Source organism: Gobius niger, assembly GCF_951799975.1.
Source record: "Gobius niger genome assembly, chromosome: 10".
Taxonomy (NCBI): domain Eukaryota; kingdom Metazoa; phylum Chordata; class Actinopteri; order Gobiiformes; family Gobiidae; genus Gobius; species Gobius niger.
This window is the reverse complement of record NC_136861.1, coordinates 30,764,766-30,785,381: the sequence shown is the minus strand read 5'-3', so window position 1 is coordinate 30,785,381 and position 20,616 is coordinate 30,764,766. Positions and strand designations below refer to the sequence as shown.

The 20,616-nt window shown below is 41.6% G+C and overlaps 2 protein-coding genes across 2 annotated transcripts; both read left to right on the top strand.

Moving 5' to 3' along the window:
* The first annotated feature begins 208 nt into the window (after window positions 1-208).
* On the top strand, window positions 209-16,920 carry xpo6 (exportin 6). Its single transcript, XM_079565472.1, has 24 exons — window positions 209-953; window positions 2,817-2,907; window positions 3,145-3,257; window positions 3,497-3,694; window positions 3,784-3,943; window positions 4,026-4,103; window positions 4,188-4,713; window positions 6,600-6,726; window positions 6,811-6,920; window positions 7,006-7,114; window positions 7,410-7,502; window positions 7,586-7,655; window positions 7,730-7,889; window positions 9,640-9,732; window positions 9,834-9,978; window positions 11,213-11,359; window positions 11,425-11,608; window positions 13,165-13,320; window positions 13,391-13,505; window positions 13,604-13,775; window positions 15,640-15,801; window positions 15,881-15,979; window positions 16,058-16,288; window positions 16,377-16,920. The coding sequence occupies exons 1-24, from the start codon at window positions 951-953 to the stop codon at window positions 16,476-16,478; spliced, it is 3,444 nt and encodes a 1,147-aa protein (XP_079421598.1). The 5' UTR covers window positions 209-950; the 3' UTR covers window positions 16,479-16,920.
* A 385-nt stretch (window positions 16,921-17,305) lies between these two features.
* Window positions 17,306-20,049, top strand: nme4 (NME/NM23 nucleoside diphosphate kinase 4). Its single transcript, XM_079564689.1, has 5 exons — window positions 17,306-17,526; window positions 17,948-18,078; window positions 18,166-18,267; window positions 18,860-18,972; window positions 19,838-20,049. Exons 1-5 carry the CDS (start codon window positions 17,364-17,366, stop codon window positions 19,956-19,958), a joined length of 630 nt encoding a protein of 209 aa, XP_079420815.1. The 5' UTR covers window positions 17,306-17,363; the 3' UTR covers window positions 19,959-20,049.
* Window positions 20,050-20,616: the final 567 nt, after the last annotated feature.

The following is a 20,616-nucleotide window of genomic DNA, read 5'->3' as shown; positions in this document are numbered from 1 at the left end:
TTGTGCAGAGGGTAAGTAAGGTTACAGTTATAGCAGGTCCTACATACAGTATCAAAATCATCATTGCCTTGAAATTATTTCACACCATTCTTCTTACTTGGTTTCCCATACATGTTGCTAATTGACCAGTACTTTGCTGAACTTTACCGGATTCTGATGCTTTTGAGTCACTCCAGCCTTGACTAATGTGCGCACTGGGTTGGCTGAGTTTTGCAGGGAAGAGGAAGTTGCGAAGGAAACCCTGCTGTAAACCCGCAAGCTAACATTAGCAGGGCAGAATACAGAGCCGCCCTATGCACTAGAGAGACAAATAACAGCAAGAAACGCGTGCTGAACATAGCATAGTCTCACACAGTGGTATATCCATAACGTAGGTGTGCTTTTCTTTCATATAGTGACGATATTGCAAGAGAAGCGTGCGATCGTGAGAGTCCGAAGCATGTCTGCGCCTGACAGCTAGCGTCAACTAGCCAAAGGAAAATGCCATCGGGAAAGCCTTGTGCTTTAGTTAGCGATAGTGGCGACAAATTGGCTTCAAACAACTCGCACAGGCCAAGCTACAGACATTAAGAATTGCCCGTGAGATTTGCGATCACAGACAGTATTTTTGATAGAGGATTTCAAGACAAAGTTGGGCCTTTAGAGGTGAAGAGTCGTGCAGCTGCTGCTAGCAGCTCTGCACACACAACTAGTTGCGTGCAAAAAAAATAAGTGTCATGTAAAAAGCGTCGTAAAATGTTAGCCTGTTATCTTTAGAGCAGGAGCCAGCAAAAACCGTGAGGATTTATATAGAAGCAAAGCAGGATGATATCATCTCTGTGTGGTCCTGTTAGCCTCCAGCATCACAGCTAACCCAAACTGCACAGCTTCTTGGGGCAAGAAAAAGAAATCCAATGCAAACCTGCTGGATTCATTGACGACTGAAAACCAGAAGAAATCACCACTGAATCATGGTAATGTTTTGTTTAACTTATTATTTACATATAGACTTCCTTGTCTTCTTTGCTGGTGACACAAGTGTTGCAAGAAGGCTTTCATCTGAGCAGGAAGACACAGGCTAGGCTACTGTGTGTTACATTGTAGCTTTTTGTTGTTGTTGTTTTAACTAAACCACTTGTTTATCTGGATGTCGCAGGCATAGCGGTCTGTGGCCAGGTAACCCTCTTTGGGGATGTTCACAGTCAGTCGTGCTACGCCCATTCTGCACAACATATTTGTCCCGAGTGCGAGGCCTCGGCAAGTTGTGGCTTATTTGAAGAATTCCGTCCCGCCTGCTCTTTCCAATCACAGTTTACCATCTTTGCTGAGCCTGTCGCCTACCTTCACCTTTCCAGAGGCTCCAGTAAACTTGGATTACAAATGAGTGCTGGTGGTTTTAACCCCTTCCTTTTTTGGAAGTGTGGAAACTTTTTAACTTATTTTTTTAGTTCTGTTATGTAGAAATTTGACCCTAAATGTCTTTTGTATTTCTGAAATATCTCATTCCTCTATAAGGGGGTGTCCACACTTTTTCCCCTGAGGGTCTGATACTGACATGTATGCAGCATGGAGGGCCACAGATTGGTGGTCAATGCTTTCACACATTCAGCTGGTTTCAACTAAGCTTTAAACGGTTCCCACACCTTTATTCAGGCTTGGAACCGAAATCCGTTTGTACTTTTTACTACAATTTTAATCATTTCAATCTCTGGCGATGTGTCCTAGTAAAACAAGAAGCCTGAGGGCCACCAGACATTGGTCTAAGGGCCGCACTTTGGGCACCCCTGCATAAGAATATATATTTGAGAACAAAATTCATAGAAAAACCATTTCAGTGTGCGTAGGGCTGCGATCATATTCAATCACTATATAATGCAATATTTTACTATTCCATTTCAACATGGTAGGTTTATACATTCAAACAAAATCTATCAATATATAGTGTCTCTAAACAAGACTTTTATGAATGCCAACACGGAGCTCAAATGGAACGGATTCGAACAAAATCTGGCTAAAGCTGGACTTTGGTACATTTCCATGTTGCCATGCTGTTCTGGCCTCAGTGATAATGAGATGTACTCTTACTTCTTGCAATATGGATATTGTGTGTTGTCTAATATTTCCATAAGTGGAGATATAAAGTGTAGTCCTAATGTCATTAGTAATCAGACACTATACAACAGACCCATTCCGTTGCACTAAGTGGCAGGTTTCCCAGAGCTCCCATCTGGCCTTCAGAGTAGACGGTCCCAACTAGATCTCCGGTTCCATCGTTTTATTTCTATGAAAGCAGTTTGTTCCCTGTCGTTGGTCATAAATGATGCTGAACATGCTCCCTGTTTAGGTGCATAAATGGTTCTGTTTATAAAATGAAGCTTGTGCCGTGTCAAGCAGGAAATTGATTTCTAAAATAGTGCTTCATTATGTCAAGATGAGCAACGTAATTTCCATATTTTTACTATTCAAAACAATAAAGAATACTAATCCAGAATCTAAACATGGAACTAAATTAAGGAAAATTCTTTAATATTTGAAGTCACCTTTTTGTTTCAGGCTGTATTGGAAATGAGTGACTGAAGATGATTTTCTCAGTCATATTGCAATTATATAGTGACTTCCTGTGATTTGTAAATTGCACCACTGAATACTGCAATAAAAACAATAATGCAACGATATATTGTACACCCCTCGCTACAATATGACTTCTGTTTAATTTCACGAGGCTGCTGGCCTCCACAGTGTCTGCTGACAGATAATGTTACATCTCGCAAATGTAGCAACTCTCTGAATGGTAGTTCTGCTGGTGAACGTTAACCCGCCTTTGTTCTCCTCTCTAGGCGTCTGAGGAAGCATCACTGCACGGTCTTGAAAACCTCATGACAGAGTTCTTTCACACCTGTACGACCAATGAGCGCAAGAGAGAAATAGGTAAGTGGTTGTGGAGAGGAACTCTGCAAGGCGCCGAGTGTGACCTTTCATGTGTGTAGCAGTAAAACGAAACACATTCTGCTTGATAGCTTCTGTATTTAGCAAAACTAACTTATTTACAGCCTAGACTGTTCTGTTATTCTTGTAAGCTTTACCCCACACTTCCTGTGTCCGATCACTCAGCACTCTACAAATGAATTAGGCCGTTTCATGCACGTCTCTGATCTTTCTCCGCAGAGGAGCTGCTGAATAATTTTGCGCAGCAGACGGGAGCGTGGCGCCACTGCCTCTTCTTCCTCTCCCACACACAGAACGAGTATGTCATGATGTACAGCCTCACAGTGTTTGAAGTAAGTATCTCACACTTATTGTAGTGTTGACTCGTTGTTTGGATTGACAGTTTGAGTCAGTCCAATTCCTTGAGTGAATGAGTCGCTGTAGAGTCTAAATGGCTCTTTCAATGTTCGCAATAAGCAAATCACATCATTATTTTTTTTAATTGACAACAAAGCTAAGTACAATAAACTGTAAAAAGGGGAAAGTGTCCTAAAAGCTAAAGTGAAATGTACTTGTCGTCTTTTCGTTTAAGAATCTGGTGAACAGGATGTGGATCGGTGTCGCCTCTCAAGACAAGATGGAGATTCGAAGCTGTCTGCCCAAACTCCTCCTCACTCAGCACAAATCTGTCCCCTATTTCATTAGGAATAAACTCTGTAAAGTCATAGTAGACATTGGGCGCCAGGACTGGCCAATGTTTTACCATGACTTTTTCACAAACACACTGCAGGTAAGCCATACTTTTGTGTCCTTACAAACTTGTCACTTGCTTTGGGGGGAACAATATGAACTCAAAACACTATCTTTTACAATCTGCAGTTAATTCAGACTCCAGCACTGGCTGCCTTAGGGTTAATTATGCTCAAAACCACTTCAGAGGAGCTGGCGTGTCCGCGGGAGGACCTCAGTGTTGCCCGGAAAGACGAGCTGCGGAAACTATTGATGGAGCAGGTGTCAACAGTGCTCGGGTTGTTAACAGGTAACATTGGTCTCTAGCTATGGCTGCTCAGTAATGTTGTTTTGGCCAGTGTTGAACGTGCAGTTATTTTTTTCTTTTATAGGAATCCTTGAGACGTACTGGGACAAGCACAGCATCACAGCATCAACTCCACCTCCATCGCCGACCTCAGGGGAAAGTTGTGAGTACTGCAAACCGAAAAGATTTATGTAATATCATCTCCAATCCTTCCTTAATCCCTTCCCTGTTCTTTTTCCCTCACCAGTGGAATTGCTTGGGAGCTTATTTCAGGGAAGCCAATACTCAAAGTTGCTCTGCCAGCCCATGGCATCACTGGACAGTGACAGTCACCAGCTCTGCTGCCTGGTGCTGGAGTGTCTGGCTCATCTTTTCAGCTGGATCCCGCTGTCCACCAGCATCACGCCCACGCTGCTCGCCTCCATCTTTCACTTCGCACGCTTCGGCTGCGATCTCCGAACAAAAGCCAAAACCTTCATCGCCAACTCCTCCTCGTCTAACGGGCAGCACCACCACCATCATCATCCCATCACCACGTCGAACGGGGGCAGCAGGACCGGGCAGCCCGCGGAGATGACCAAGGCGGAGCGCGCCCGGCTCGGCGTGCTCGCCATGACCTGCGTCAACGAGCTGGTGTCAAAGAACTGCGTGCCAATGGACTTTGAGGAGTATCTGTTGAGGATGTTCCAGCAGACCTTTTTCCTTCTGCAGAGGCTGACGCGCGAGAACAACGCCCACACGGTCAAGAACCGCCTACAAGAACTAGACGAGAGGTAATGTCGTTTATGCTTGTAAGTTCCAGTCACATTCGGCCGTAAGGTGGTAAAACTGTCTCAATACATCCATTATGAAGCGGCATGGTTTCCCTCTGAAGTCATATGTCTTTATCAGACTAAAGTTTCATTATATACTGTGAGCCTGACCTTTAGTGTGTTAGACGGGGCAAAAATCTGCTGTGAATGTGCAGGTTTTTGTTTGTTTGGTTGGATAAACATCTCAGGAAATTCAATCTTAACTTAAAAACCTATGTTCAAATCCAGTTGCATATTCTCTCAAAATTGTACCATAATATAACAAGAGAAGACATTATGTGACTAAAATGCATAAATAAGAGACTTAAAGGTGCATTATAAAACTTTTTATGTTAACAGATTTATATCACCTCGTGTTTGACCTTTTAGCGGCCTCGTGGGTGTATGAGTGCTTAGTGTGGAGTCTTAACTTTCCGTCACAGTGGCCTCTATGGCGCTCCAGTATTAATTGTTTTTAAGTTTTTTTGTTGGTTTTCTCTGCTGATTGAACCATTTCTGTGGCTACGCATCCAGAAACCTACCAGAAACCTTCAAAAGCAATTGATCCTGGAGAGTCAGAGACATAGAAATCACAGGTCTCAGGTCTTTCGCTATCAGAACCTGTTCATACAAATACACATATTTTGTTAGCTGTTGAATCCCGGACCCGGATTAAATTGAACCTTCCATCCTTATACAATTAAACAGGGAAGACCTGCACAATGCTAACATATGTGGAGGTATGTTTTGCCCTTTTCATGGCATTTACAACATTTCCGTGGTTTATTTATCTTTACCATCTTATAAGATGATGTTTAGAGGCCACTGGATGTGTATCCAACCCCACAAAAAGCAGAAATATTTAGCTCATCTACATCTAAAAATCTCAAAAGGTCTGTACGTTCATTAATGGTTTCTAACTAGACTTTGACCTAAATGTGGTCGATAGTTGACAACAGCTGAAATCATCTGGATCGTTCATTGCAGTGGGAGGAAAAAGTGAGTACACTGTGTGGAATTTCTTACATTTCTGCCTAAATTTGTCATAAAATGTGGTCTGATCTTTATTAAAATCACAAGAATGATTAAACAGTGTCTGTTTGAACTAATACAATACAAACATTTACATTTTATCATATTATTATTTGCCATAACATGTAAACATTCACAGGACAGAGAGGAATAAGTAAGTACACCACTTGAATCTCACTGAACTGCAGCAGTTTTGTAAAGAGGAATGGTCCAAGATTCATCCAGATCGTTGTGAGCGTCTAATCTGCAACTACAGAAAATCAGTTATTGCTGCAAAAGAAGGATCAGCTATTTCATACAAGGGTTCACTTACTTATTCCATGCATGTTGTGAAAGTCTCAGGTCTTTCTGCAAAATATCATGATAAACTTAATTAAATTAACTTTGTTATGGCCAGCAAAAATATGATCAAATGTAAATGTTTGGGTGGTATTAGTTCAAGCAGACTCTGTTTAATCATTCTTGTGATTTTAGTGACGATCAGACCACATTTTATGACCAATTTAGGCAGAAATGTAAGAAATTCCACTCGTTGTACTCACTTTTTCCTCCCACTGTTTTTGCAATGATTGATGGCTAATGCTAACGGCTATAGGGAAAATACATTGAGCATGCTAACAGACTCTGGAATACGTTGGGATCAAACGCCTCATTTTTATTTCTATTGTAAGGAGAGGCCACAGTGTTGGAAAGGGGAAGTAAAGACACAATGCTAACCCACAATACAACAGCTGGGTCACTAAGGGGTCAAATATGCACTAACAAAAAAAATAAATCATAAAACATTCCATAATGCAACTTTTTGAAATAACTTTTTGTATCATTTTGTTTGACAGTTACCTGGAGAAGTTCACAGACTTCCTCCGCCTCTTCGTCGGTGTTCACTTGAGGCGGATAGAGTCCAGTCCGCAGTTTCCCATTGTAGAGTTTCTCGCGCTGCTTTTTAAATACACCTTTAACCAGGTACAGATGCCAGCAAATCTGTATTTCATGCATTTCACCTTCTTTAAACTTTGTAACGCTAACTGCTGCGTGTTTCGTCGTCAGCCCACACATGAAGGATACTTTGCCTGCTTGGATATATGGAGCGTCTTCTTAGATTATTTAACAACCAAAATCAAAAGCCGGCTCGCGGACCGAGAAAGTGTGCTGAATAGGTGAGCGGGACAAAATGGCATCTTCACTTTCACTTCCATCTGTATTTCCCACATTTAAATGAAAATACAATCTTTATTTTCCAAGGTACAAAGATGCCTTGGTACTTCTTCTAAGGGAAGTTCTCAATCGCATCCAGTTCAGGTATAACCAGGCCCAGTTAGAGGAGCTGGACGACGAGACTTTGGACGATGATGTAAGATAAACATTTGACATCGGTTTTAAAGCCACATTGTGGAACTTTCCAGGCCATGTGTCGCTATGCAACAAGATTGACTAATGTGGTGTAAAACCCTGATAATTATAAATAAAAGAGCAAAGTTCATGAGTCTAGTACAGACGCATGTTTTTTGGAGGTGTTTTTCACACCTGTAGTGAAGTCATTGTTTCAGGAGAAATATTCCGCATTATGGCTTTAAATGATCTGTAAAAGAATAAACACACAAAGCGTCGCTCTTCACAATCCCAATGTCTTTGTGTGGTAACTATAGCAACAGACGGAGTGGCAAGAGTACCTGCGTCAGAGTCTGGAGGTGGTTGCCAAGGTGATGGAGCTGCTTCCATCCCATGCTTTTACTACATTGGTAAGAACCTTTTATCTCACTGTGTTAATACTCACTGTCGTTTCTAATAATATATTAAAGCCAAATATTGTGTTTCTCTCAAGTTTCCCGTCCTCCAAGAAAACCTGGATGTGTATATGGGTTTGCAGCAGTTTATTGTAACCACTGGTACAAGTGAGTTTCTTTTGGTTGACTGGTTGTTGACTGTGTGGAAGGATGTCGGTGTGACCTGTGCTGTGCCCGTGCAGGTCGAAGGCTGAACATCAGCGCGGAGAACGACTGCCGTCGACTGCACTGTTCTCTCAGGGACCTCAGCTCTCAGCTGCAGGCCGTCGGGCGCTTGGCCGAACATTTCATCGGGGAGATTTTCGCCGCGCGCTTCAATGATGCTCTGGCTGTTGTGGAGAGGTCTGTGGCTTTAATGCTTTGTCATTTTTCTTAAAGGAGACATATCATGCGAAATCTTTAAACCATGTTCTTCAAGGCTGTTAAAGTTTACTCAACTTAATAGAAAATAATTCATGCATTAGGCACAGATTAATCGCGTCATATGTTTTGACCAAACACACATTGCCTGAAAGATACTGTATTGAGTAAAGCACATACAAAGTGTAAGCATTTGCATCTTGTCACATAGATCGATGTAGTAATAATACGTTTCTTTGGGAAATGTGTGCAAATTCTTTACATTAGAGTATTAATAGGCCTATTATTAATAATATTTATTATAACATTGAAATTAACTGAAATTAACCATGATTAATCAAATTTCCATGGTGTGAATCTAATTTATTTATTTTATTCTCAATTGACAGCATTATCAAAAATATACCTGGAGTTGTATTTCACTTCATTCAGGCAGTTTTGAATAATCCTAGCCCTATATGTACGTATAAAGCAGGTCATGCAGCACCTTAAAGAAGCCTAAGGTTTCCTCCGGGTACTCCAGTTTCCCCAACCACTATAACATGTACAATAGGTTCCCCTCTGGGGCCAGGACTTCCCTGAAAAAGAGATTTTTTTTTCATCTCAGTGGGAATGAATTTATATAGCAACATTATGCACTATTATTTACATTTTACAAGAGCGAAACTTAAGCCACATGGCTCATTTGCATAAGATCCACTGATGCTTCGCAGCTGTCTGCAGTGAGCTCACGGACGGGGTTTGGTCGAATATTTGAGCATGTTATTTCTGTGACAGAGCTGTAGCAGATGAAACAGTATTTTCATCATCAATCTGTAGTTTCATGTCGCAGTGGTTCATGTTTGAAACTTTCCGAGTAAGTGGTAATTGAACAGTGCCGTGTATAAAGAGTTTAGAGCAGTGGTTCGATCAAACCCCAGGGGTTCGGTGAGTCAGTCTCAGGGGTTCAGCGGAGGTCAAGACACACACCCGACTCGTGATGACCCGTCCCTCTTGAAGGGTTCGGTGACTGCGCATATGAAACTGGTGGTGTTCAGTACCTCCAACAAGGTTAAGAACCACTGGTTTAAAGAGAGTTTATTTTAACATTTCCTTACATTTGTGCAGTTATATTTGTCTGGATGGTAATTGTCGTTAAATTCGTAGCCCTACAGGAGGATATGGAGCGTTATTGTCCGACGTAACTTCCTGATTGTTCTCGCTGGGTTAGAAAGGTTCAGATTGTCCTGACGGGCCGAAGGAGCAGCTGAAGCTCCTGTTCCTATAGATGCAAAAGGTTCCTCAAGGTCGACCTCATGACGTTGTCCTCAAAGGTTAAGGAACAGGAGAAAGGAGAAGAAAGAAGCCATCTTGCCACTTTTTAGATGCAGCCAATGTTTTAGGACTAGTTTAAAGGCACACTGTGTAACATTTTGGATTATTGCTATCAGTACAAAACATGCTCCTGATGACCAGCTCAACACAGAAAATGCTGTTACTGCAGTGGGTAATCAAAGGATTTGGATGAGAAACTAGTTAGAGTCATGTGTTAGGAGAGCTGAGCCGCTCACAGCAAAGTAAACTGTTTGTTCATTTCTGGGGTATTTTTCAACTATAAAAATATCTGTCATGATATAAATGCTTGTATTTCAATGTTATTTATTGGGTACATTTCTACGGGGTGTTATTTTAAGTCCCATGTGCATTCACTTGTTTTTGGCTAAGAAAGTAATGTCTGTCCTCTCCCGTACAGGTTGGTTGAAGTGACTTGCTATGGTTCCCAGACGAGCCTTTACGACCTGGAGACCGCTGTGCCTTCTGTGTTAAAACCAGACCTCATCGATGTGTGAGTGTTGCCACCATTAAAGTGCATTTCAAACGCAGTACCCGGGCTGATTGCGTTTCACTGGATTTGACTTCTGCGTCTGCCGTTTTGTTTTGCTCCAGACACGCACAGGCCCTCGCCGCCTTGCAAGCCTACTCCCATTGGCTCGCACAGTTTTACAGCGAGGTCCACGGCCAAAGCCAGAGCCAGTTCATCAACCTCATCACATCTGCGATAGACGCCTGTAGCCCTCTCATCACAGCTAAGGTGCACACTGTGATTTCTTTTGGAAAAGCACTAAATTACACTGTTACTGTTACACTGTTGACGCACAAAGGGCAAGGACTTTACTACCTTCAAAGTAAATAAAACTTTAGACACGTGATCATGGTAAATGGAGAGTCTGGATCACTTTATTTGGAGGAGAAGTTCAAGTGTCGATCATTAGAAATGGAAACAGGAAGCGTGTGTATATATTAGTTTAACCTCTTAACCCCCACGAGCACGTTTTCTCCAGTTTGACTTTACGCAAATCTAAAAGCTTCTTGAAAAAAAGTGTCAAAATAGAGAAAAAGTTATTTGTCAAAGTGATAAAGTGGGCCAAAAAGTGAACGAAAACATGACAAAGTGATAAAAAACTATTTTGAAAAAGTAATAGTGATTAACCTCTTACCACCCGCCTAAACCAAATGCATTCTGTCCTCTTTGTCTAATATATAGGTCTGTGTAACACCTCATTTGAAAGCTAAGACCCACAAAACTGACCTTTTTCCTCGCGTTTTGTCACATTTTTGTTTAATTTTTGTCACATTTTGTTGAATTTTTGTCATTTTTCTGTTGAATTTTTGTCACATTTTGTTGAATTTTTGTCACTTTTTGTTGAATTATTGTCACATTTTGTTGAATTTTTGTCACTTTTTTGTTGCATTTCCATCCTTGTTTTCTTCTCATTTTTTGTGGCTATTTTGGTGCTTTTTTCCCAAGAAGCTTTTTCATTAGGGTAAAGCCAAACTAGGGAAAATGGGATCCGTTCAGGTGGGAGGTTAAAGAGGTTTAAGAGGTTAAAAAAGTAATAAAAAGTGAACGAAAAGTGATTTTAAAATAGGACAAACGTGACACAGTGTGATAAAAAAATAAGTAATTTGAAAGTGATTCTAAAAAGTGATAAAGTGATCAAGTTTCTTGGAAAAGAACGAAAAAGTGATCAAAGTGATTCTAAAGTAATAAAGTCACAAAAACTGGACGAAAAAGTGATAGTGATTTGAAAAAGTGATCAAAAAAAACGAAGAAGTTACAAACGCAACAAAAGATCCGTTAAAAAAAGTGGCAATGTGCCAACAACGCAAGGAAAAAGAGGCATTTAGATGGTCTGTAGGTCTTATCTTTCAAATAACACAGGCCGTAACCTTTTAGATTTGGATAAAGCTGATATAAAGATTAGAGAAAAGTCACTGGATAAAGGCGGGGGTTCAGAGGTTAACAGTTCATGTGCTTTTTGCAGGTGCCGGAGAAGTTGCTGCTGTCGTCCTGTCACCTGATGGTGTCCCTGACCTCCACCGTACGGCCCGTGTTCCTGGTGACTTTGCCCGGCGTTCGAAACATCTTCAACCTCATCACGGATAACCAGGCCCGCAGGCTGCCGCAGGAGGTACGTGTCCCGTGTCCGCAGTAAAGCGTCGCCTCCGGAGCTGATGTCGTGCTTTGACTCTCCAGGCTCACATGCTGGTGTGCCGCGCCCTGTCCAACACGCTCCTCCTGCCGTGGCCAAACCTGCCCGAGAGCGAGCAGCAGTGGCAGTCCCGCTCCAGCAACCACGCCAGCCTGTTGGCCGCGCTCACCAGAGAGTATCGGATCTTACGGGGGACTGTGAACGTCACGCCGCCTCAACCGGATAACGGTCAGTATTGTCTTTCACGATTTTGACTTGTTTGCTTCTTTAGCCTCTCAGTTTTCATGTCACAAGTTAAAAAAAACATATATATGACAACAGTAAATGACAGAAAACTCAAATCTATGCATATCTACTGACCTGCAGAGTCACTCGGTGTAACATTTCATTATTGGTGGTTATAATAGGGAGAAATATCTTTAAAAATATCTCTAAAAAAAAAAAAAAAAAAAAACTTATCTTTACTGTGAACAAAAAGCGGCGTCTTATTGAGATTCATTTAAATAAAATTGCGTGGGGGAAAGGTGGAAGTGATGTCATTTCCTCTGGAGGTGTGGAGCTCCAGTGGCTGCATTCATATCATCTTTAAAAAGCACAAAAAAATTATTGTTTCCATAATAGACTTTCTTCTCCCTCGCTAGGCCACATGATGAGAGACGTCGTCTATTAATCAACCACATTATTATCTCCTCTTCCTATGTTTTCATTATTTTATATAGTATATTTGACCTTTACATAACCAGGAAAGTCCCACTGAGATTAAAGATGCATTATGCACTGTTTGTGGGAAATAAAAGTACATTCTAGTGCATATTTGACCTTTCAGTGACCCAGCGGCCGTATGGGTGGTTAGCTTGGCGTCTTTGCTTTCCATCCCGGTGGCTCCAGGACCAATTTTATTTCCCTTTTTTTTAGGGTCTCTAAATGGCATATATTCTACATTATTCATTATCTAGAACCGTAACACAATTAGATAATGTTGTTTTATTCCACTAAAGAGTGTTTCTTTTCATGTTTTAATCATGTATTTCAGTTCGAACAACCAAGGCACTTTCTCTGGTGCCGTTTCCGGACTCACCAGGCATCAAAACTTTGGTATCGAAAGAAATATTTCTCTTTAGATCCAATTTGTTTTTTCCGATGCCACTAATACCTTAACTTTTGTATTTATATTTATTTATACCATACTGCTGTCATTTAGCCCTAGTCCTGGAGCATCCTAGGGGCCAAGCTAATCACCTGTACGGCCGCTGGGTCACTAAAAGGTCAAATACGCACTAAAATTAACTTTTTTTTTCCACAAACAGTGCATAATGCACCTTTAATCTCAGTGGGACTTTCCTGGTTATGTAAAAGTCAAAAATATAAAATATATGTTTTGTTAATTATTTTTTCCCAATAAAAAAGTTGCATAATGTGCCCCTTTAAGGATCTCTCTCTTTCAAGGGGAGTCTTGGCCCCAGAGGAGAACCTATTTTACATATTTTTAGTGGTAGGGAAACCAGAGCATCCAGAGGAAACCTACGCACAGAAAGGACCCGTCCAGTCGGGGATCGAACCCAGGACCTTCTTGCTGTGAGGCACGAGCACTAACCACTGCGCCACCGTGCCGCCCATAACTTTGACAGCTCGGTGCAAAAGTGTCATTGAATGTGTGTCTTGCTGATTATTCAGAATATTTTTGTCGAACACACTTGATTCAGTTTTGGAGCTCTTGTATATGACCTGGATTGTCGTGTGTGGTTGTAGCATTTTGAACCAATCCTTTTTTATATATATTGCAGTGAAATTGGTAATCCAGCAGACCCTCCCCGTACTCAGAGACATTGTAGACAGCATTTCCGGAGAGTCCACAAAATCCCGGCAGATTTGCTACCAGAGTCTGCAGGAGTCTGTCCAAGTGTCTCTGAGCCTCTTCCCAGTTTTCATCCAGCAGCCAGGTGGGCCTCCGTCACTCACTCAAATATTTAATAGAATGTGGTCTGACCTGCTGCTCCTGTTCCTTTTTAGACGTGACAGACGAAATGCTGGCCTTCTTCCTGACTCTGTTCCAGGCCCTCAGGGTGCAAATGGGGGTTGCATTCACCGGGCAGATCATCCACACATTTCTTAGCATGTTTACAAGGTACGCAAACATATAGGCTTTTGAATTTAGATTTGTGTTTCCGTTTTAGAAGTAAGATTTGGTAGAGTCGCCGTAAAATGCTGTGTGTTTGGTTTCAGGGAACAGCTGGCGGCGAGTATTCTGCAGGAGGGCAGCGCGGGGTGCAGGGTGGTGCAGAAGTTCCTGAAGATCTTGCAGGTGGTGGTTCAGGAGCCCGGTCAGGCTTTCAAACCCTTCCTGCCCAGCATTCTGGCTCTGTGCATGGAGCAAGTTTATCCAGTGGTGGCCGAGGTACGTATGGCCAGTGGTTAAAGTGGAGCTCTGGTCTCGAAGACTCGGTACGCCACATTAAGTCGATATACAGGATAAAGTTTTGTGCCGCTTGTCACAAAGTGTTTGCTCTTGTTGAGATGTCCCCTGAATGTTTTGTTTAGCAGGTAAAGAGGGAACAGTGGGATCCGGGGTTATGCATATAAATTATGCATTATTTAGTGATAATTTAGTGTTGTGTTTTAGGTGACCTTCTTCTGTCTTAACTTTATTGCACAATGATAAAAATCAGAATAAACTCAACATTATGATTACTTTTTTCTAAACTCAAAAAATCTACTCTTAACTTTATATAGTATAACTGGGGATGCACTGATCTGATACTGGTATCCGATATCAGAGCCGATACTGGAAAAAATACGACATTGGGTATCGGCTCCAAATATCCAATACTGAACCGATGCCTGTTCTGGCTCTCACCGCTTTAAAAAAAAAACTTTCACCATCTAAACCTCCCTGAATATGGGCCTGTGGTGTGTCATTTGAGGCTAAGGAGAATTTAGTAGTGTTAACCCTCTCCAAACATATTATTAATCGCTGTGCAAAATGCAGCGGCTAGCTACAGTATGCTAACACTAACAAAAACTAATCAAAAACTATGGATGAAATACCTTAAGTAGCCTAACAAACTAAAATTGGCCACTGCTGGAAAAGTAAAGTAAGTAAATACACAAGTGATATTTAGTTTGGAAACTACCCATTTTTTTTCTCGTAGGAGAGGTGTGGGTTATGATTGTCCATAGTCAAATGTCTATCATGCGTCTGCACGTAGCCCAAAGCCAATCGTGTCAATTGTACCTGATGACACATGTATAAATTATAAAGCCAAATGCTGCTGTTCTTTTAATTAAAATAAACTTTTGCGCTAAACTATTTAGAACACAGTCTAAAGCTTGATTAAAAGATGGCTTCGTGTCTGCTGCTGTCATGTTGGATCCGAAAACAAACTACAAGCGTCCGTCTGTGGAATTGTGCGTCGTCGTCTTGCCGTCCCTCCCCGTTCTGTGATTGGTCCCAAATCCATGTAGAGATTTCGACCATGGTCTCCAGGCTGCAAAGCCATTTGAAATGATTCGAGCGCACATGTAGCCAAGGATATAAAAAAAGTTATTATATTATTATTATATCTATTATTTATTAATAGATATGACTGATAATTGATCTTTAAAATCATGACAAAAAGACTTTATTGATCTTAAAATGGAGATGAGAGGAACATTTACTTTTTCACTCAGATATTGGATATCGGCAGAACTCTCGGTATCGGTTTAACTATATAACACTATAACTATAAAACACTTTCAAAGTTTGTATTACTTTTATTCTTTTTTCTATCAAATAAATGTAGCCTGATTCCATTTGGCTTAAACCGTGTATGTGAGGCTGATTGTTGACAAATAAAAAGTGTCTAAAAGCTGGAGAAGGGTAGACTACCTTACGGATTAATTTCTGTTCGCAGACTTCTTAATTTCATATTTAATGCTGTTATCGAGGAGGTGCATTCACGCTGCTTCTGCGCTCACTGTCCGCACAGGAACTGCTGCTGCCGTTCTTCTTATATGATCATCCCTACAATTTCCCTTTGTGCCTTCTACTCAGCACAAATTCGGCACAGTAACAATAAGCTCCATGCGCTTCTCCTGTTTGTTTGGTGTTGGTGATTGTCTGGTCCACTTTAACCTCCACTCACGGCCATTTATCGCTGTAGTTAGATTGGTTAAATTGATCAGCATGGTCTTTTGAAACAAATCCAATCGCAATGTCTGTTGGAAAAATGGCAATTATTATTCACCCAAGTACTACTGACCCCCGTATTCCTGTGTAGCGTTCCTCCCCAGATGTCAAGGCAGAGATGTTCGAGTTACTTTACCAAATTCTGCACCAAAACTGGAGATATTTCTTCAAAACGTCAGTCTTAACAACAGTCCAAAAAGGAGCCTCCGAGGATGTGATGGAGAATGAGGCCCAGTTCACGGCCGCCATGCAGGTGTGTGTGTGTGTGTGCCCACTTCGGACTATTTCAAAAACGTACTTGATTTCTGACATGTTCTCATCTGTTTCGGCAGGCGTTTGGTCAGTCTTTTCTACAGCCTGACATCCACATTTTCAAACAGAACGTCTCCTATTTAGAGTCTCTTAACAGCAAGCACAAGCTGTATCACAGAGTAAGTGTTCTTTCCTTTCGAATCTTTCTTTTAAAAATCGAGAGTGACTAATCCGTGTTTGCCGTTGTGTTGGCGCAGAAGCTTTTTCGGACCTCGATGCTGTTCCACTTCATCAACGTGCTGCTGCAGGTCCTGCTGCACAAAAGTCACGATCTTCTCCAGGAGGAAATAACGCTGGCTATTTACAACATGGCCTCAGTTGACTTTGACACCTTTTATTCGGCCTTCATGCCAGAGTTTCTCAACAGTTGTCAGGGGGTGGACACCAACCAACGAGCGGTTCTGGCACGCAACTTCAAACTTGAGCGGGTGAGGAATGAAGTGAATATATTGGATAAGAATACATGCAATGTGTCTATGTATATTCAATGATTTCTGTTTTTACTTGTTTTTGTAGGATCTTCCCTCTTTCACTCAAAGTGTGCAGCGGCTGGTGAATGACCTTCGCTACTACAGACTGTGCAATAGTAGCTTACCCACCGGCACCATCAAGCTATAGCACAAAGACTGAACCACTCGATAGTATTTATGGACTGCTAGTGCTGACCACTTTGCCGAACACTCCAAATTCAGCTTTACTTGACCTATTCCCAGAAATAGGAAGGGACTGAAAAGAGTTTGGAGGTTCAGGATGCTGCTGATAAGTCTTTGAGTTCTACTGTAGAAGGGGGTGTTGCGGAAGACGCACCCGCCTCGTGTTGCCAATGGTGATTTGGCAGAACCCTGGTCTGCCGTGGACCTGGAGCAGTCTGAGCCAGGCCTTCTGTCCCATCATGCCTCTGCACCGCGCTGGGCTGGGACTGAGCACTTTCAACTCATTCTGAGTTTTTAAATGTCTGCTTTTATTAATTTGCCTTCAAATGTCTCATCTCCAAAGGAGACCACTGTCAACTTAAGATCTTTCTTATCATTCCATGAAAACAAACTGCTTGAATAAATAAAATGCTTTTCTAGTAAAAATCCGGTGTGATGGAGTCATTACCTCATTAATCGTCTTGTTTGACTGTAGCCAAATGTTTAGTGCTTAAAGAGTCTCCGGGGACTTAGAGCGAGGGCCTGGCATTCTTTAAGGTTATTTTGACAACATTTGCCCGGCTTTTGGTCAAATTATTACTAAGCTAAGACCGTACATGCAGTTTTTGATTCAACATTTAGGTTACACAACAGATCGTTATTTCCCGAGGTGACCTTTTTTGGTTTCCAAACCTGATGTGGAATTTGAGACCGATTTAAAAAATAACAAGGCCAAAGCAAACACAACTTCACTCAGATTTACGTAAACAGTCGGAGGGCCCGTCACGGGGGCCAGGCGGATGGTGACTCGTGAGTTTTGATTGAGTGGAGTTGACTCGTGTTTGTAGTGACTGACCACACGCGTCCAGAGATGATCGTCCTCCAGCGGTGCCTTCTCCACAGGCTTTTTAAGCAGGTGTGCTCGGTAACCAGAGGAGCCGGCGTTACTACGGGACTGGCACCGACCTCCGCTCAGTGCGCACGGCTGAGAGGACGCGCGACTGCAGCTGCGGCCGGATACAGGAATCATTCAAGTGAGTCTCATTATCCCTAGAGCCCTAGTTTTCCATCTTAATTAAAAGCTGCAGGAATGTATGCCCACGCGCGCCTTTCAGAGACAACTTTAAAGCAACGGAACTTACGCGCGCGCTCTGGGCTGCGAATGACCTGCAGTGTTTCAGTGCTTAGAACAATGTCTGCAGTCCAACCCGTTTGCTTGCTCTCCTGGGGTCACGAACTGAATGTAGGTTAGAGGACGTGAGGACAGACGCGGGACACTAGGACAGGACTGTCCTGTGGGTCAGGCTGCGTCACATGACCCATTTATTGATTGCGCGCGGTCATTCATTAAGTTCATGTTGCCAAGTTCGAAGTCTTTTCTTCTTTTTATCCATAAAGCGACTTTGAAATGATATTTTTTTACACAGTGTCAGCTTTGTCGCTTGTTTTTTGCAGGTGTCCCATGCGTAAACGAGCGGACCTTCATTGCGGTCAAGCCAGATGGAGTCCAGAGGCGCCTCGTCGGACAAATTATCCACCGATTTGAGAGAAGGGGCTTCAAGCTGGTCGGTCTCAAACTGTTGCAGGTGCTCATAACTTGTAGCTAAAGTGAGAACTACCTGCCCAAAAGCGTGAGAAGATCTCCTAACTGTGGTCGTCTGTATTTTGTGAAGGTTTCCAAGGACCTCCTGTCTCAGCACTATTGCCAGCTGACCAAGAAGCCTTTTTACCCGGACCTGGTGGAGTACATGACCTCTGGGCCTGTGGTCGCGATGGTGAGGGCCTTTTTAAACACCAAATCCTACTATATTAACTACTGACTACCAACGAGACTGCCACCTTAAAGTGCATATGACATGAAAATATGACTTATTTAGATGGATAACATCTGTTGTAAGTAATAATTGTCATTTTATTTCGGTGAAGCAGCAACTGAATAAAGAAATGTTGGCCGGAAAAATAAGTTACTGACAGGAAGTGATATAAAGCAGTTTGACTCAATAAATAAGTGAGACTCGCTCATAATTTAAATTATTTCTATGTTAACAAATGTATCGACATAGCATGGTTGACACGGCAACAGGATTAAACAGTTTGCCTCTATCTATGTCACGTCCTGTCAGTGTCCAATAAGGAAGTGAAACTATAAACATTACAAAAGAAATTACAAACTAAAGATAGTTGGGTGATGATTATTATTTGTACTTTTTCTTTTTTTTTTTGTGCAAAATCTTAGATATAATTGTGTTAAGTATGATTCAGCAATGCATGTTTTAGGCTATATGGCAATTTTCACATTTACATATTTCTGATATATTACTTATTTTTAGTAGCGTCTTTCTCATGCGCATTGTGAATTTGCTGTAGGTGTGGGAAGGCCCGAATATAGTGCAGACTTGCCGGATGATGGTGGGTCACACCAACCCAGCGGAGGCCCACGCTGGCACCATCAGAGCAGACTTTAGTCTTCACGTCAGCCGGTGGGTTCATGTTGTATCACATCATCTCAGAAACATCTGGTACTTTTTGTTTTACTCAAACTCATGTGATTCATTCAAATCCTCATCAACATGTTTGACTCTATATGCCTAGTTTAAAGCAAGCCTTTTCTATAATGATATATTGTTTTAAGTGAAAAACAAACAATGATGCCCAAATCTATGAAACCATAGGAGATGAGTTTTACAGAGTTGTCAGCAGGACTGGCTTGTTTTCAGTTGAGGTACAAACAAGTCCGACCATGTTCATCCTAAGACATTTTCACCTGTTAACAAAACCATTGTCCTGAACTGGAGTAAAAATGTTAGGTTAAAGGGGCACTAAGCAACTATTTATGTGGGGAAAAAAGTTGATATTAATACGTATTTGACCTTTCAGTGACCCAGCGGATGCTTGGGTGGTTTGCATAGCGCCTTTATTTACCATCTCGATGGCCTGGATCAATCGTTTTCATTGCTGATTGAACTGTATCCATGGTTACGTATACATTCCACTTCGGAAAAAAACAACCGGAAATCCTAAAAAACCTGGGAAAAAAAGGTATCCTGAGGCATCACAGGAGCCACCGGGATGAAAACCGAAGGCGCTAAGCTAAGCACCCATACAGCTGCTGGGTCACTGAAAGGTCAAATACACACAAATATAAACGTTTTTAGCTAGCAGTTCTGACTTCCTGAAGAAGTCCTTTGTTTTAGAGTGAAAATGTCCTCACCTCAATATCTTAGACAACCTATACCATAAAGGAACATTTCTGGATGACTGAGGGCTTACACAAACACACAAATCCAACAACAAGTCTAATTTGCCCACTTTTACAGTGTTTCCCTTTGTGATTTGCATGTGTAGGAACGTGGTCCATGCGAGCGACTCGCCGGAGGGGGCTCAGAGGGAGATCACGCTGTGGTTTGACGGACACGATCTTCTGAAGTGGGACTGCATTGACCGGAGTGTTACCAGTGAACTGTGAGGGCCCCGAGGCCAAACGCAGAGAGAAACTGTTAATTCTACCTCTCCTCCTGCTGCTTCATCTCCGTTCTTAAAGCCGCACTATGAAACATTACGGGTTATATGTGGCTACATCACGACAAATAAAACTCAAAACATAAGCAAACATTCTCCTAAAACTCAGATAGACAATGACATTTGCTATTTTCGAATTATAAAAACAAAACATTTTGAAGAGAATCTAAAATAAATAAACCTCAGAAATAGGAAATAAACGCTTGATTTTATCGTACTTACAGGGTGAAATGTAATGCAGTGTGGCTTTAAGTATTGATTTGCAATGTAATTGTTAAAATATATGAGCCAACAGATATTTTTATTATGTCTCTTGATACAAGTGCACTTTGTATGGAGCCAGTGCCTCATTGCTGGATTCCAGATGATATTACAATTCTTTTCGCTTATAATATAACCTATTCAAGTGTGGGAAGGAAAAAGGACTATTATAAATGTTTTGCTGATACCACAGATATCTATCTAATGACTTTATCTATATCTAACTATTATCAAAAACAAATATTTGTGGATTTTTCATTTGGAGAATACATAACCAGCTCTATAAAGAAAATGTGCAGCTGTATCGATTCAACAGACTCTGTTTATTAAAATACCATATATTC